The 15,502-nt window shown below is 43.9% G+C and overlaps 1 protein-coding gene across 1 annotated transcript in view; it reads left to right on the top strand.

The window, feature by feature from the left end:
* The window catches only part of PCSK2 (proprotein convertase subtilisin/kexin type 2), a 264,456-nt gene that overhangs the window by 145,591 nt on the left and 103,363 nt on the right, over window positions 1–15,502 (top strand). Inside the window, exon 5 of the mRNA XM_070419880.1 lies at window positions 539–576. Coding sequence (XP_070275981.1) covers window positions 539–576 — 38 coding nt within the window. The remainder of the gene's footprint in view (window positions 1–538; window positions 577–15,502) is intronic.

Genomic DNA, 15,502 nt, shown 5'->3' with positions numbered 1-15,502 from the left:
GAAAGACAAGTATCACCTCCCACTTGGGACACATTGCAGGAGACCATTTGCTCGTCACCTAATCGCTTTTCTTGCCCAGCTATGTTACTCTTATTGCTTCTATGCCAGAGAACCCTCTACTAATCCATTGCTTTCCCCCGCCCCCCCGCCCCCGCCCCCGGGGCCAGTTTCATTTCAAAAGAAATGCCTGTTGATGCTTTAGAAATGTCAGGATTTCCACAAATCTCTCTTGCATCACTGCCCTGATGAGCCATCAATCTTATACACACTAAGCCCCTTTGTGCTGACATTTATGGCAGAAGTGTTATCCTGAGGCTCCAAACTCTAATTGGCTTCCCTCCTCCAATGCATCTGGTGGCAGCTGTCTCTTCACTTGGGCGGTGCAACCCACCCACCCTCACTCAGGAAGCGAAACACAAGGCTGGGGCCTCAGGCACAGTGTATCCTGGGTGCAGCACATAAGATCTTTCTAGAGCAGCTTCCCTGAGGACGGTGGCAGGTATTAACCTTTCGCTCCTGTGCTATTGTCTTTTCACAGGGATTGACTATCTCCACCCAGACCTGGCCTCGAACTATGTAAGTACAAACTGACCTGTGTGGGGAAACATGTGCACCTTAGGTGTTCTAGTGTCCCTTGTTATTAGGAACATACACATGCACATTTACACATACATGCATGCACATGGAACACACACGTGAACACGTCCATGTATGCACAGGCATGCACACTAAAACTTCCCGTCTTGTTAAAGCCCACAGCTCAGGCCAAAGACAGACAGGGTATGGAGCCTAGCAGCAGAAAAAACTGGTGGCTTCCTAAGAAGAAAAGCAGGAAACTTGAGGTCTGAAAGGTACAGGGAGGGGCAAATACGAGGGAGGTTTAAAATCAACTCTAGCTGAGGATACTAGTATTGAATTGAAGGGTGGAAATGAGCCTGTTGGGTTTTTGCTGGATGAAACTGATGGCAAAATGCCAAAAAGTGCAGCAACTCACATTACAACCATAGCTGTATGAAAGCAAGAACATCATCTTTTTTTATTATTTCTGTGTTTATGAGCCCTGCACACTGACTTGCCCCCACAGCACTGTGTAGAGCATTTAGTTTCCCTTGACAGGTAAGAAATATTAACATAAAGGCATGGGAAATGCTGTTGGGCTAGAACCACATGCTCTGACTTTGACCCAGCAAGTCACTCTGCTTCCCTGATGAAACCTACAAACCCTTTAAAGATAAGTGATCCCTTTATTTTAACCCCAGGAGAGCCTCTATTCGAGCATTGGTGGTGTTCACTTATAATTATCTAAACTATTACTAAGCAATACTTCTATAAGCTGCAGAACTAAGTATTCAGAATGTCATTTTAGTAGCTGAAGAGGTCATACTGAAGAGTACATGAACTTCAATAGAGAAAAGAAGTGTTTTGGGATCAACATCCTGGGTCATTCACCCTAGAAAGTGTGTATCGACAATGCAAAAAGAGAACAGAGATTTTCCACGTGTTCAGTGCATTGAGCGTTAGGAAACAGAGCACCCATGGGCCAGGTTTCTCTTTACTGCAGGAGTCTTATAAATCTACAAGAGTATACATAGGGCTGAGCATCTTTTTAATAATTAAAAAGAAAATTAAATGAATCATTGGCACCGTCCAGACGAAGTGGGCCCAGAGAGACATGACAAAAATTAATCCGAAGCTCTGTTCCAAGAGATGAGACTCCACTCCTGTAGACAAGACAATAAAGAACCACTTATGAGTTGCAGGTTCCGCCTCAGTGGTCCATCTGCAGAGTCTAAGGAAACATTTCTCCTCCCCTTCCTGTGTCCTTTCTCCCCTCCTGCAGACACACGTGGAGCTGTCTGCCTGGCTGTCCCTTTTGCCTCCTTAAAGGGACTGCCCCACATAGAGCCTCGTTTGCCTCCTCTCATGCCATCCCTTTCTCTGTCTCCCCAGTAGCTGCAGGGATCTGGAGAGTTCTCCCAAAGGGAGATTGAGAAATGCTTGTGTTGCGTTTTCTCCAGCGCTTTGATACCCTCAGGCTTTTCTTACACAGAACTGGCGGGGATGGTAGCCTGTGGAGGTGCACACAGAGGCATTATTAGTATTCTCCCCAGACCTGAGCTGTGGCTGCACAGGCTTCCTGCCATCTGCAGGACCCAGCACCTCGCAGAGCCGCCAAACAGGGCTCTGCTCACTTTTGCAGACCAGTGTTGCTCCATCTTGCAACTTTCAGGACTTGAAGGTCTGGTGTCTGCTGGTCAGGCTGGAAGACCTCTCACTCCTGCCAGTCCAGTCCCCACCAAAGCCACTTACACAGAGACTGACCTGGGCCTCCTTCCCTGCTCACTGCCCAGCCCCGTTGTTTTTGTGAAGGGCTGATCCCAATACCAATTGTCAGATTAAAAGAGATAATAACTCAAGAGGGGGGAAAAATTCCCTGGGGCTCTGATGAACTGCAGATACAACGCTAATTAACCTTGAGATTCTGCCGAAACCCGTAAACTGAAATGGGAAAGTAAAGCATCCAAATTGAGAGGTACTAGCTCCTCTCAACTCTGTGACATCAGAATATACCTGAAAGACTCTATGGGTTCTATGAGTGTCGTGTTCACTTCTGTGTGCGTATTTTTAATGAAACTGGGCTCTTGTGGCATATACAGTATGCCCCCTTCCACCTGATATGTCATGAACACTTTTATATCATTAAATACTCTTCAAAACATGACTATAGGGCTATACAGTTTTTACTCATGCTGCGTTGTATTTAAATTTTCTAATCCCCAATTGTTGGACAACTAAATTGGTTCTAATGGAAGTCTCATTCCAAGAGGAAGAGTGACAGATAGACAAGGTACCAGAGGGGCTCTGAACTATAGCCTGCTAAGGAAAGCTGAAAGATTGGGGGATGGGAGAGGGGGTTGACAACTTAAGAGGCACATTAAATATGTTTTTAAATAGTTCCTATTCTCCAATGCTCTATGTGGGATGAGGCGTTCAACTAATTTAGTCATTTCTCCCAAGAAAATTCCCACCAAAGGATGACAACTGCAAGAGAAAGATTTTGGTTCAGTTAAAGGAGGAACTGTCTAATGATTAAGGTTGATAAATAAAAGGAATTAACTGTCCCATTAAGTAATGAGTTCTCCATATCTGAAAATGTTCAAGAGGAGTGTTGCCCTGGCCAGTGTCGCTCAATGGTTGGAGTGTCAGCTGGAGCACTGAGGGGCCTCAGGTTTGATTCTGGGTCAAGGGCATGTGCCTGGGTTACAGGTTTGATCCCGGCCTGGTCCGGGCTCATGCATGAGGTGGCCAATAGATGTGTCTCTCTCACATCAATATTTCTCTCTCTCTCCCCGCCCCCCCCCCCACCCCTCCACTCTCTCTAAAAATCAATGGAAAAAATATCTTGGAGTGAGGATTAACAAAAAAAAAAAAAAGAGGAATATTGATGGCCAGTTGGCAGGTATGTGTTGTTGAGGAGATGACAATGTCTACACTAATCTTAGAGTAGATGACATCTAAGAATTGAACAGAAACTTCAATCCAGAGGAAGGTCCTAGTCTTCAATATTTATTAAATACTTGGAACCTTACAAAAATTATGTCTAATTACATAGCTGATTACAAATTTTGTAATATAATATTCTCTCACCTTGGCTGGTGTGTCTCGGTTGGTTTTGGATTGGAAAGGTTTTGGATTGGATTCCTGGTCAGGGCACATGCCTAGGTTGTGGGTTCAGTCTCTGTTTAGGGTGCATACTGATCAATGTTTCTCTCTTCCTTTCTCTCCCCTTTTCTCTCTCTAAAATCCTTGGGTGAAGATTAAAACTGTTTTCTGTCTTTGGTATAAGTGAGAAAACTGAACATCAAATACCTCATTCTTAATTCCTCAGCAGAGAACCTGAGCCTGAACTGATTTGTACAGTCTCGGTGTCTCTCTTACTCTGTGTAGAGACTGACAGCTTTAAAGCTACTAACCAAATTTATCTTCTTTATTTTTAATTGAAAATTTTACACTATAATTAACAGAATGAGGGTGGCAAGTGGAGTAGACCTGCCCAGGAGAACAATGAAATCGGTGGACAGTGATAAGCTCAAAAATTGTTTGAGCAAAGGATTAACAGACAGCTTCACACCTTGTTAGGTGACTTAATGGTTTGGATGTGATAGGCTAGCCTGGTGCCCTCCTAGTGAAATGTACTTTGGGGAGGTCTGTGTTTGAGTTCCTTCACAAGCAGACCTGAGACAAGGGTTTGAGTGCAAGTAGTTTATTTGAGAGGTGATCCCAGGAAGCAAGAATAGAGGGAGGAATGAGATATGGAAGGGGAAGCAGCTAATAAATGGTACATTATCAAACAAGGGAGCAGCTGGGACTTCATCCCACTGGGAAGTCGGGGACAGAGTAGAATAAGTGCCAGTTATCCCACCCAGGACGGGATACCCAAGGAAGTGGGAGTATTTTTACAGCAACTTCTGTCAATCATTGGTTGAGGGCCGGTCCCAGGAAATGTTAAAATCCCGGCACATCCTACCTTCCCACAGCCCTTGCCAAAGAGGCAGGTACAGGCAGCCAGAACTCACGAGGGTGATAGGCGAAAGCTAAATGGACTGGGTGCTGGCAACATTTGCCTCAGAGAGGATGACTTGGAAATTTATTAAAGGTTAAAATAAACAGAAATGGGCTGTGTTGGGGAAATTCCTTTTTGCTACAGATTATTTTTTGTGAGAAGTGAAAACTCTAGCAGAGGTTTTTAGACAAAAATGACAGCAATTTCTTCATAATCAAACTAGACACACTGTTTCCCAAACAAGAAATGTTTTTCAAAGCTTGTTTTTTCCCATATATTAAAAGAGAAGATGCCCTAGCTGGTTTGGCTCAGTGGATAGAGCATCAGCCTGGGGACTGAAGGGTCCCGGGGTTCGATTCTGGTCAAGGGCACATGCCAGGGTTGCAGGCTCGATCTCCAGTAGGGGCCCTGCAGGAGGCAGCCGATCAATGATTGTCTCTTATCATTGATGTTTCCATCTGTCTCTCCCTCTCCCCTCCTCTCTGAAATCAATAAAAATATATTTTTTTAAAAAAGAAGAGATGAGTCAGAGTATACTGGTAGTCTGGTGTTCTTTCTATTTAAACTGAGAATTAAAATCCTTTGAAAGCTGCAAATCAATATATAAATGTGAGTTGTTGGTGTTAATTTAATTCAACAAATCTACATTAAATCTGTTGAGAGTTAGAAATAAAGGATAATAATAGCTGCTTGAAGTATTACTCTATTGTTCTATGATTGGATTTAATCTGAGGGATCCAGTCCCACTGATAAATGCTCACTATCCCAAATAATTAAAACCCTCCTTTTTCCATCCCAGTAGTAATAACATGAAACAAGTATTGGCCAAGACACTATTTTAGACCAAGTCTAAATCAGAGTTCCTTTACCCCATCCTCTCTGGGAGAATGGTCTGGATATACACACTAACACAATCTGATCACTGTGTATTGGACCTGCTATGTCCACGCCCCAGAGGAAGAGAGAGAAGCCAGACTCAGGTGCTCTCCAGAGAAGCCGGCGGTCGGTAAGGACACTGGTGTGGGACGTATCTCACAGGTGAGGGGCTGGCAGGCAGGGAGGTTGTTCATCTCTTTACCGTGTGGCCCCACTCAGTGATGATCACGCGCCTGTGTTCACAGCACTGGTCCAAGTCCAGAGGTCTTCAGGAATAGAGGGATACTTCGCCAAGAACACGAGAATTGTGACTGAGGGTCAAGTTCCACAGGGTGGGTGTGAGTGGAGCCAAACACCTCTGCTTTGCCCAAAGCCTTCTCTGCTGAAGCTACAAAAGTGAAGAAATGGCTAGTGGTTCTGTAAAATCCAAAGAGAGTCATCTTGCTGTGGGTGGGAGTTTTCTCAGAAGCAGACCTGAGATAAGCATTGGAAAGCAAGTAGTTTATTGGGGGCGGAGGGGGCAGGGAGACCCCAGGAAGTACCAGCTGGGGAGAAAGGAAGCTATTCCACAAGGAAGAGCAGCTGAGAAAGGGTTTGTTACAGAGCCTATTACTACTGAGAGCAAAGGAGCATGCTCTCACCACAGAACTCTGGGAAAGTGTAGACAGAGCCACTCAAAGTTATCCATCAACTCTTGTCAATCACTGGTTGAGGGGTGTGTCCCAGGAGAGGGCCCAAGTTAGGGAGGTTGGGGGGGCTTAACTCCCCAGCTCTTCTGGCCTGCCCACCATGCAAGTAGAATGCAGTCAGCAGAGATAGAGAGTCTTCAGGTGGAGAGTTGCAGGTGCTGACAGAGTCGGCCAGCATGCAAGGATAAAGTTCTGACAGTGTGACAGTAATGGAAACTGAGTGTGATGTTTGGCTTCCTGAGTCATAGTTGTGCAACTTGAGACTAACCTACTAAACCTCTTTGAATTTAATATCCTCAATTTGTGAAATGGACAAAATGAATATCAGGTTTGCTGTGAAGTATCATTGAGATACCATGTGTATAAGGTCTTCCAGATAACATGCTCAATAAACATTCATTTCCATCTCAAAAGAGCTGAGATTACCACTGTGCACAATGGCTGGTGGTCCTGGTGGAGAAGCAGGAGCATGCCTCAAAAACGGTGCGATTGGTCAATGCCCTCCTCTGTAAGCGCAAAGTTCTCAAAAGAGAAGAAAAAGACACCTCAACCAGACTAAGTATAAGATTGTGAAGCTAGGAAAGCAAAGGCCAAAAAGCAGAGGCTACCAAAAGAAAGCGCAAAGACTTATTTGAAAAAAGAAAGGTTTATTTATTTATTTTTAAATTTTATTTGAAAGGTTTATTTTTAAAAGAACATCCAAGTAGCAGAAGATAAAGGGAGAGAGAAGATTCATTGCCCATGGCCAGGAATGTAATGAGAAAGGATGTCCCAGTAGAATTTCTCATCTACTCTTCTCCGTCTCAGCTCTTTGAGCTAAAGGATATTCATGGATATTCATAAGGGAGTCCTCATCCTCAAAGTGGGTGAAAGGATTGTAAAATGGTAATTTTTCCAAATGAAGTTTTCTCCAGGCCAAGGAAATTACACCTCCTGAGGTTTAAGTGATCACAGTGTGGGACTCGGGCTTTTGCCCTGGTGACTTGAAGGTTGAACCGCTTCTTGAACTAGGACCTCCATCTCTCAGTTTGGAAACTGTGCGTCATCCTCTGAGCAGCTCCAAGATCCTGTGCTGAAATCTGTACAGATTTGGGTGCTCCTCCTTCATTTTTCCACAAATTCTTGAGTGCAGCAAATGTGGAAGACTGCATTGGCTCCAACTCCTCATCCTTCCCTAGACCTCAGCTTCTACTGAGGGGCTTTGCAGAACTTCTCTCTAAAAGGGGGAAGTGTATTTCCCACCCCTTGACTTTGGGTGGGGCCATCTGACTTGTTTAAAGCAGTAAAATTACATGGAAGTGTCAGATTGCCAGTTCAGAGGCCTTAAAAGGCCTTTTGTATTCCCATATGCTCTCCTATGCCTCTACCATCTCCATTAGAAGAGCATGCCCAGGCTAGCCCACTGTAACCAGGAGGAAGATGAGAGACACATGGAGAAGAGCTATCCCAGCTGCCAGAACCCATAACACAGCCACTGAAGTCAACCTACAGAACTGCGGTAAGAAGCAGAGCTGCCTGGTGGAAGAGCCTTGCCAATACCAGCTGACCCCCAGCCAACCCCTAGAACAGCGGTTCTCAACCTGTGGGTTGTGACCCCTTTGGGGGTCCAACGACCCTTTCACAGGGGTCGCCTAAGACCATCGGAAAACGCATATATAATTACATATTGTTTTGTGATTAATCACTATGCTTTAGTTATGTTCAATTTGTAACAATGAAAATACATCCTGCATATCAGATATTTACATTACGATTCATAAGAGTAGCAAAATTACAGTTATGAAGTAGCAACAAAAATAATTTTATGTTTGGGGGTCACCACAACATGAGGAACTGTAATAAAGGGTCGCAGCATTAGGAAGGTTGAGAACCACTGCCCTAGAAGCAAGCAAGCCCAGCCAAGATCCGCAGAGCTGCCTTGCTGAGCCCAACCTAGATCATCTTGCTCCTAGCTGAACGGTAGACTCATAAGTGATATAAATGCTTATTGTGATATACTGCTGACATTTTATGGTTGTTTTTATGCAGCAGCTATTACAGTTACCCATGATCGACCCCCTCCTTGGTCCTCCCACAGTAATGGATGCCCATCCCAGCCTAAGGAGAATATAGATTTCCCTGGCCCTACCCCAGACCTACTGAATCAAATTCTCTAGGGATACACCTTATAACATGGATTTCTTTGAAAACATTCCAAGATTCTGATGATTAATCTCATCATTCATTTTGGCACTTCATTCATTCATTTATTCAGTCAACAATGCTATTTCCATATGATGGCATAAGGACTAGATCACGACCTCTTTGTAGGAAAGTGTGTGCTTTTTTATTTTATTTTTTTTTTATTTTTTTTTTTTATTTTTTTTTAAATATATTTTATTGATTTTTTACAGAGAGGAAGGGAGAGAGATAGAGAGTTAGAAACATCGATGAGAGAGAAACATCGACCAGCTGCCTCCTGCACATCTCCCACTGGAGATGTGCCCGCAACCCAGGTACATGCCCTTGACCGGAATCGAACCTGGGACCTTTCAGTCCGCAGGCTGATGCTCTATCCACTGAGCCAAACCGGTTTCGGCAAGTGTGTGCTTTTTTAAAATGTGCGTCCCCCTTAACATTTAGCACAGTGCTAAACAGGCATTCAATAAATATTTGCTAAATTGCATTGACTGTTAATCCATCATTCATTCATTGCAAATAAAATCAGCTCCTATCGTTGATGATGGGACCTCTAGCATGCAGAACCCTCTCACTCCCAGCTCTCAGTTATCTCATAGGTGATGCCACCACCCCATTCCCATTAATGCATGTCCCTGATGAGAGGAATAGAGGATCATAGAACTAACTGAGGTTCCCATAGCCAAAGGCCTGGAGAAATATGATTTTCAGTGTAGATAATTCACATGCAAATAACCAAGAGCTGTTTCATGTCTGGAATGTGTAGAAGACAGGTTGGTGAAAATGCAGTTAAGTTTCCAGATGGGAAAGGCCTCTGACCAAGTCTAATGCTCTTTGATTCAGTCCAAAATTTGGAACATTATTTATAATCCAGAGTTGTTATTTCACCAACAAAAGCTCACCCCTAAGGACCTGCACTTTTCCATTCTTTTGATGGGTTCTTAAAAGATAACTATCTTTGAAGAGAGGCCTCTGGAGCACTCTGAAGGGTTGCCAGCATGGAGCCTGGAGAAAGTGACTTTGAGCCCAGCAGCCATGTGCACACCAGGGCTCCAGGTGGCAAGTGGCCGCCATGATGAAAGGGCACCTGCTGGAGATGGGCCCAGTCCTCAGCCCTGGATGACTCAGCTGCTGTGAAGTATTGATTGCATGCATTGCTCCAGGCTTTTAGTCTGATTAATATTTAAATAGAACACATTAATATTGCATATAAAATTGAGGTTTAAACAACCTTTGTACCTTATTAAAAGGAGAGGCTGACTTTTTTTTGATGTCACATCATTGTAGCACTTTATCATGAGGAGGCCACACTGAATACTGGAAATAAAAATGTTTTAATTATCTGGACAGACCATCAGTCAGATGACTATCACCTGACTCAACCCATGTAGCAGAGGAATGTGCCCATTTTTAGAGGAATAAGCTTTGATATAAAAATGGGAGAAACAATTTTAATTCAAATGAAACTACTTGTTTGGACCTAGACTTACAGCTACAGGTGAAAACAAAGAAAAAATCTGGTCAATCAATTTTTCCACATTGCTCAGTTGACTACTTTTTGTTCCATTGAATCTAGTGGGCATTTAAGACACTTCTACTAATTTTCTGCTGTATGCAAGATTCTGGATGAGGGGCCTGGATTATAAAATGTGAAAAATCTGGTCCCTACACTCAGGGATTTCTAAATTCAGTAAGGGAGACACACATGTGAGTATATAATTACAACATACTGTGCTCAGGGCTGTCCTGGAAATAAAAGCACCACCCACTATGAGAATGTGGCAGGCTAGAGATAGGAAGATATTTGATAGCACTTCAAAAATGTTTTCTCACATTGATAAAGCATATGAATTAATCTAGACCAGTGATTTTCAACCTTTTTCATTTCATGGCACAAATAAACGAATTACTAAAATTCTGCAACACCTGACTAGTCAGGTATTGTATATTTTTAAAAAATCTTGAAATCACTGACCTAGAAGCTTGATCTCATGATTCTGAACAAAGGGGGGTTGGATTATAACTGGTTTTGCCTCTGAAGATTTGCTTCCACCAAGAAGCTTAGACCAAAATTTGCCCACAATAATAATTTACTCACCCCAAATTCTCTAAAGGCCTCTGACCAAGTCTAATTTTTCGACTAAATTTAAGTGACCTAAGACCAAGATAATGTCTTCCAATTCTCTTGTTATGAGAGAATCAACCAGAGGCTTCATTTCCTAGAATGGATGAATGGATATATAGATGGATGAATGAAGGCTAGGAAGCTATTAGGATCTTATTCTGCTTATCACCAAACATTCCTGTTCGAAAAATGTATAGCAATATTTTTATTGCATGATAAGCCACAAAAGTAATTTATGAAAATATAGAAATATATTCTCCACTGCCTTTGTTTCTTTCTTTTTTAAATATATTTTTATTGATTTCAGAGAGGAAGGGAGAGGGAGAGAGACAGAAGCATCAATAATGGGAGAGAATTATTGATCAGTTGCCTCCTGCACACTCCCTATTGGGGATCAAGCCCACAACCCAGGCATGTGCCCTGACCAGGAATCAAACTGTGAACTCCTGGTTCATAGGTCAATGCTCAACCACTGAGCCACACTTTGTTTCTTTCTTACTCTCTTCCTTACTATTAGTATAGACTCATTAAATTCCCAAGATGTGAAACATTTCCCTAGGTTTCCTACTTTGGATTTTCACCTGAGAGAGCCAAATAAAAAACCCTAGGTGCCCAAGTTTTGCTCGGAGCGGTCGCTACAAATAATTAATTTACAATAACTTGCTGCAGCTGTGATGAAAAATGCTACACCTATTGAGGTGACATGCATTTTACTCTCTCTTTCTCATGTGCCTGTTTTCCCACTGTAGTTCCTTAAAGCCATAGGTCTGGTGTGAAAGTTAGGGGCTTCGGGACCAGACTCCCTGAGTTCAAATCCTACCCCAAGTACTTGCTAGCTATGTGACTCTGTGTCTCATCTCTAAAATAGGTGAATACAATACTGACCTTATTGATGGTTGTGATAAGTCAATTAAGTGGTATACACAGGGCCCTTCAAACTGCTCCTGGCACGTAGAACACCCCATGTTCAAGGGTGCAAGTTAAGCAAATTGCCCAAGGTCACATAGCTAGAACTCAGCAGAGAAAGACCACAAACCTAAGACAGTGAGACCTCAAAATCCATGCTCTTAACTCCCTCTTCCCTTCCTGCCTCAAGGAAACATAATGATTTACATAGAGCATTTTGAAAAAGAAGTCAAAAGGGGGCAATTAGTATGTTATTCTAATTTTTCATGTTTTCCCTCCACTTTCCTTTTATTACAAAGTATGTCAAACATTCATGAAGAATAGCCTTCCTTTGTTTTGCTTTTTAAACTAAGTCTCAGATGTTGCTGAATACAAAGTACTTAACCCACTGCTTGTTTGAGAATTCTTTAGCTCTAAAAGAGACTTTAAAAATATATTCTTGGCCCTAACCGGTTTGGCTCAGTGGATAGAGCGTCGGCTGCGGACTGAAAGGTCCCAGGTTCGATTCCGGTCAAGGGCATGTACCTTGATTGCGGACACATCCCCAGTAGGAGGTGTGCAGGAGGCAGCTGATCGATGTTTCTCTCTCATCGATGTTTCTAACTCTCTCTCCCTCTCCTTTCCTCTCTGTAAAAAATCAATAAAATATATTTTTAAAAAAAGTATATATATATATATATATTCTTCGGCCCTAGCCAGTTTGGCTCAGTGGATAGAGTGTTGGCCTGTGAACCGAAGGGTCCAGGGTTCGATTCTGGTCAAGGGCACATGCCCAGGTTACGGGCTTGATCCCCAGTGTAGGGCATGCAGAAGGCAGCTAATCGATGATAAGTTCTCATCATTGATGTTTCTATCTCTCTCTCCTTCTCTCTTTCTCTCTGAAATCAATAAAAATATTTTAAATATATACATATAAGCTTAAGCGACCATCTGACCAGTAGCTAAGACGTGCACTGACCACCAGAGGGCAGACGCTCAACACACAGGTATGGAAACATGGAACAGACTGATGATCTCAGAGGGAAAGGGGCAGGAGGGAGGACGGGAAGAGATTAACCAAAGATCTTATAAGCATACTAGAGGCCTGGTACATGGATTCGTGCACCATTGGGGTCCCTCAGCCTGGCCTGTGCCCCCTCGAAATCCGGGACCCCTTGGGGGATGTTGGACTGCTAGTTTCGGCCTGATCCCCACAGGCATCTCTTGGGAACACTCACCCAAGCAGGTCCACAAATGGGAAAAGTTTAGCCTCAGCCTGACCCCTGGGGAGCTCTGGAACATGAATCACATTACCAAGTGGGTCCCTCCCTGAAGAAGAGAACTAGCATTTTTTAACCCTATGTCAGTCACTGACTTCCAGTGGTCCTTGGGGGCCTATGTAACTTCCTTAGCTTTGTGACTCCCATTTGTCTAAGGACAATTACTCTATGAAGAGAAAGCTGTGATCTTTACGCAGAGCAGAGTCTGAGAAGGGAATCGGGCAGGTGCCCACACTACCTGGGCTGGGAAAAATGCTGAGTGGTAACTAACCCTCCAGGGTCCCCTGCAGGATATGCCCAAAATCACATCTTGGTTTGTCCCTCCCCCTGTCTAATCCTGCTTCCCTCCATCCTTCACTGGCTTCCTTGAAAGCACATCTATAATAATAAAAGCGTAATATGCTAATTAGACCAGACAGCTGAATGACCTTCTGGACGTCATTCCGGACGTCCTTCCGGATGAAGCCGCGGTGGCGGGGGCCGAGGCAGAGGTGGTTAGGGATGATCAGGCAGGCAGGCAGAGTGGTTAGGAGCGATCAGGCAGATAGGCGAGCAGTTAAGGTCGATCAGGCAGGGAGGCAAGTGGTTACGGGTGGCCAGGTAGGCAGGCAGAGTAGTTAGGGGTGATCAAGCAGGTGCACAGATTTGTGCACTGAATTGCGAGAGGGCACAGGCCAGGCCGAGGGACCCCTGCAGGATCCGGCCTAAACCAGCAGTTGGACATCCCACAAGGGGTCCCAGATTGCGAGAGGGTACAGGCCAGACTGAGGGACCCCTTCCTCCCCTCGTGCACCAATTTTGTGCACCGGGCCTCTAGTCTTCAATAAGTCACTTGCCCACAGTCTTCATCTCAGAGTCTGCTCTTGGATCCTCCTTACGTTTCCGCAGTCTGGAGCTTCGGGCAAAACGGAATGTTTCATCCTGCATAGCCAAGGCAGAGAGAATATCTGACATAGAAATAGTATTTGCTTCTCAACCATGGTAGCCCTGCTGGCTCCCAACCTACAGGAAATTATTTTTCATAAAAGAAAGAACCCTTAATTACTAACTGAAAAAAAAGGGACCTTTAATGACTAACCAATAATTAAAACCTGAAACCAAGTGCAGGAAGCCAGGGCTTGGCTCTGAGCAATGTTCCTCACCATGAGGTGAGTTCTGTACTTTGATGGTGAATTCTGTACTTTGAATGTCGCACACACAGCCCTCCCAATGAGTGCTCTGCTAGGCGGAAGAATAAGATGTATTACAGTGTGTGGGTGGTATTTTCCCTAAGCTATGAAAATAGAAGGCTTATGTTTTATAGCTCAAACATTGCCAATTTTTTTTTTAATAAGAGGTTTGCTGTAAGCTATTCAGGGAACACTAGTTCAAGGACTCCCCTGGAGTCACTGCAAGCTAAAACGTGTTGGTTGATCTTCATGGTCCTCATTTTTCCCATCTGTAAAACAGGGACCATCATCTTCTCTGCTTCAGAATCAAAGGGGTATAATGATTGTCCCTATTACTGATATGAACAATGGGTCTTTGTTAATCTTTGGAAAAAATATAAATTGACCTTCCCAGAATGCTAAAGGCATCGATGCCCTCCTGGTACTGATCCTGGACCACCCTCCTTTTTCTTCTCCAATATAACCCATAGATCTACTCACACATGACTCCTCTCTTGTAGAGAATGTTCCAGAAGACTCCATACAAAGGAGCCAGTCCCTCTGTGGGTGCAGTGTGGTAACCATACAAACACTGAGTTATCTGATACAGTCAGTACCTAATTGGGATTCTTATGAGGCACCTTACAAACAAAGAATGTATACTCTGTGAATAAGACCAGAGTCAAGGTTCATAAACACTTCAACTAAAAAAACCCATAAGCAACCGCAATTATCCCATTCTACACAATGGTTTGGCTTGAGAGTTTTCATTTATCGCTTGTTTGGTCTTAGCTCACAAATCCATCGCCACTCTCATGGAGAGTTGACTGCTAGTCAAAACAGCACCACTCTCCCGCTCTTCTCCCTGCGTTGATTCTGATATTTTGGCCTCTGCTGTTTGGTCCCTTTTGCCTCCTTGGCTTCTTCTGAACCATAGCTGTCTTGGTACCCAGCATTTGTTGAGTATGTGCTATGTGCCCAGCCTCAGATTTTACGTGCATTATTGCATTTACATTGCATGTGACCAATGAAGTAGGTACCTTCTTATCCACCTCTCCTAGATAGGAAGCCGAAGATCGGAGAGGTTAGTGATCTGCCCTACCTCACACAGCCAGGTGAGAAGTGAAATGTGAAGTTCACCATCTATCATGCCCCACTCCAGGATCCCACAGCTCAGCAAAATGACACTACCATGGACACAATGACTAATGTCCCAACCATGGGAGTCATCCTTGACTCCTCTCTCACCTTCTCTCCCCTCAGCTACCAGATCTGCTGGTCCTAGCTCCACTATGCAATGCATCCATCTGTTTCTCTCCATTCCAACACTGGCCTCCTGGACCAAGCCAACATCACTTCCCTCCTGGACCCCACAAAAGCCTCAGCTTCCTGCTTCTATTCTTTATTTTTTTTTTAATCCTAACCCAAGGATATGTTTTCATTGACTTTAAGAGAGAGAGGAAGGGGGAGAGAGAAAAATATATTGATTGTTTGCCTCCTGTACACGCACTGATGGGGGATTGAACCCACAACTTAGGTGTGCACCCTGACCGGGAATTGAATTCATATTTTTGGTGTACGGGACAAAACTCCAACCCAGTCACCAAGCCAGGGCCCTGCTTCCATTCTTGCCCTCTCGGATATCCTCTCCCCACAATAACTCCTAGTAAAACTCATCTGGAACCTCTCCCTGCACTTGGGACCCCACTCCTTCTTCTTCCGTGTGAGGCTTCCTGTGTCCTGGTTCCAAGCACTTA

This window comes from Myotis yumanensis, unplaced genomic scaffold, assembly GCF_028538775.1.
Source record: "Myotis yumanensis isolate MYYU_CA2020_CCGP unplaced genomic scaffold, mMyoYum1.0.hap1 SCAF_7, whole genome shotgun sequence".
NCBI classification, from domain to species: domain Eukaryota; kingdom Metazoa; phylum Chordata; class Mammalia; order Chiroptera; family Vespertilionidae; genus Myotis; species Myotis yumanensis.
This window is presented reverse-complemented; position numbering and strand designations above follow the sequence as displayed.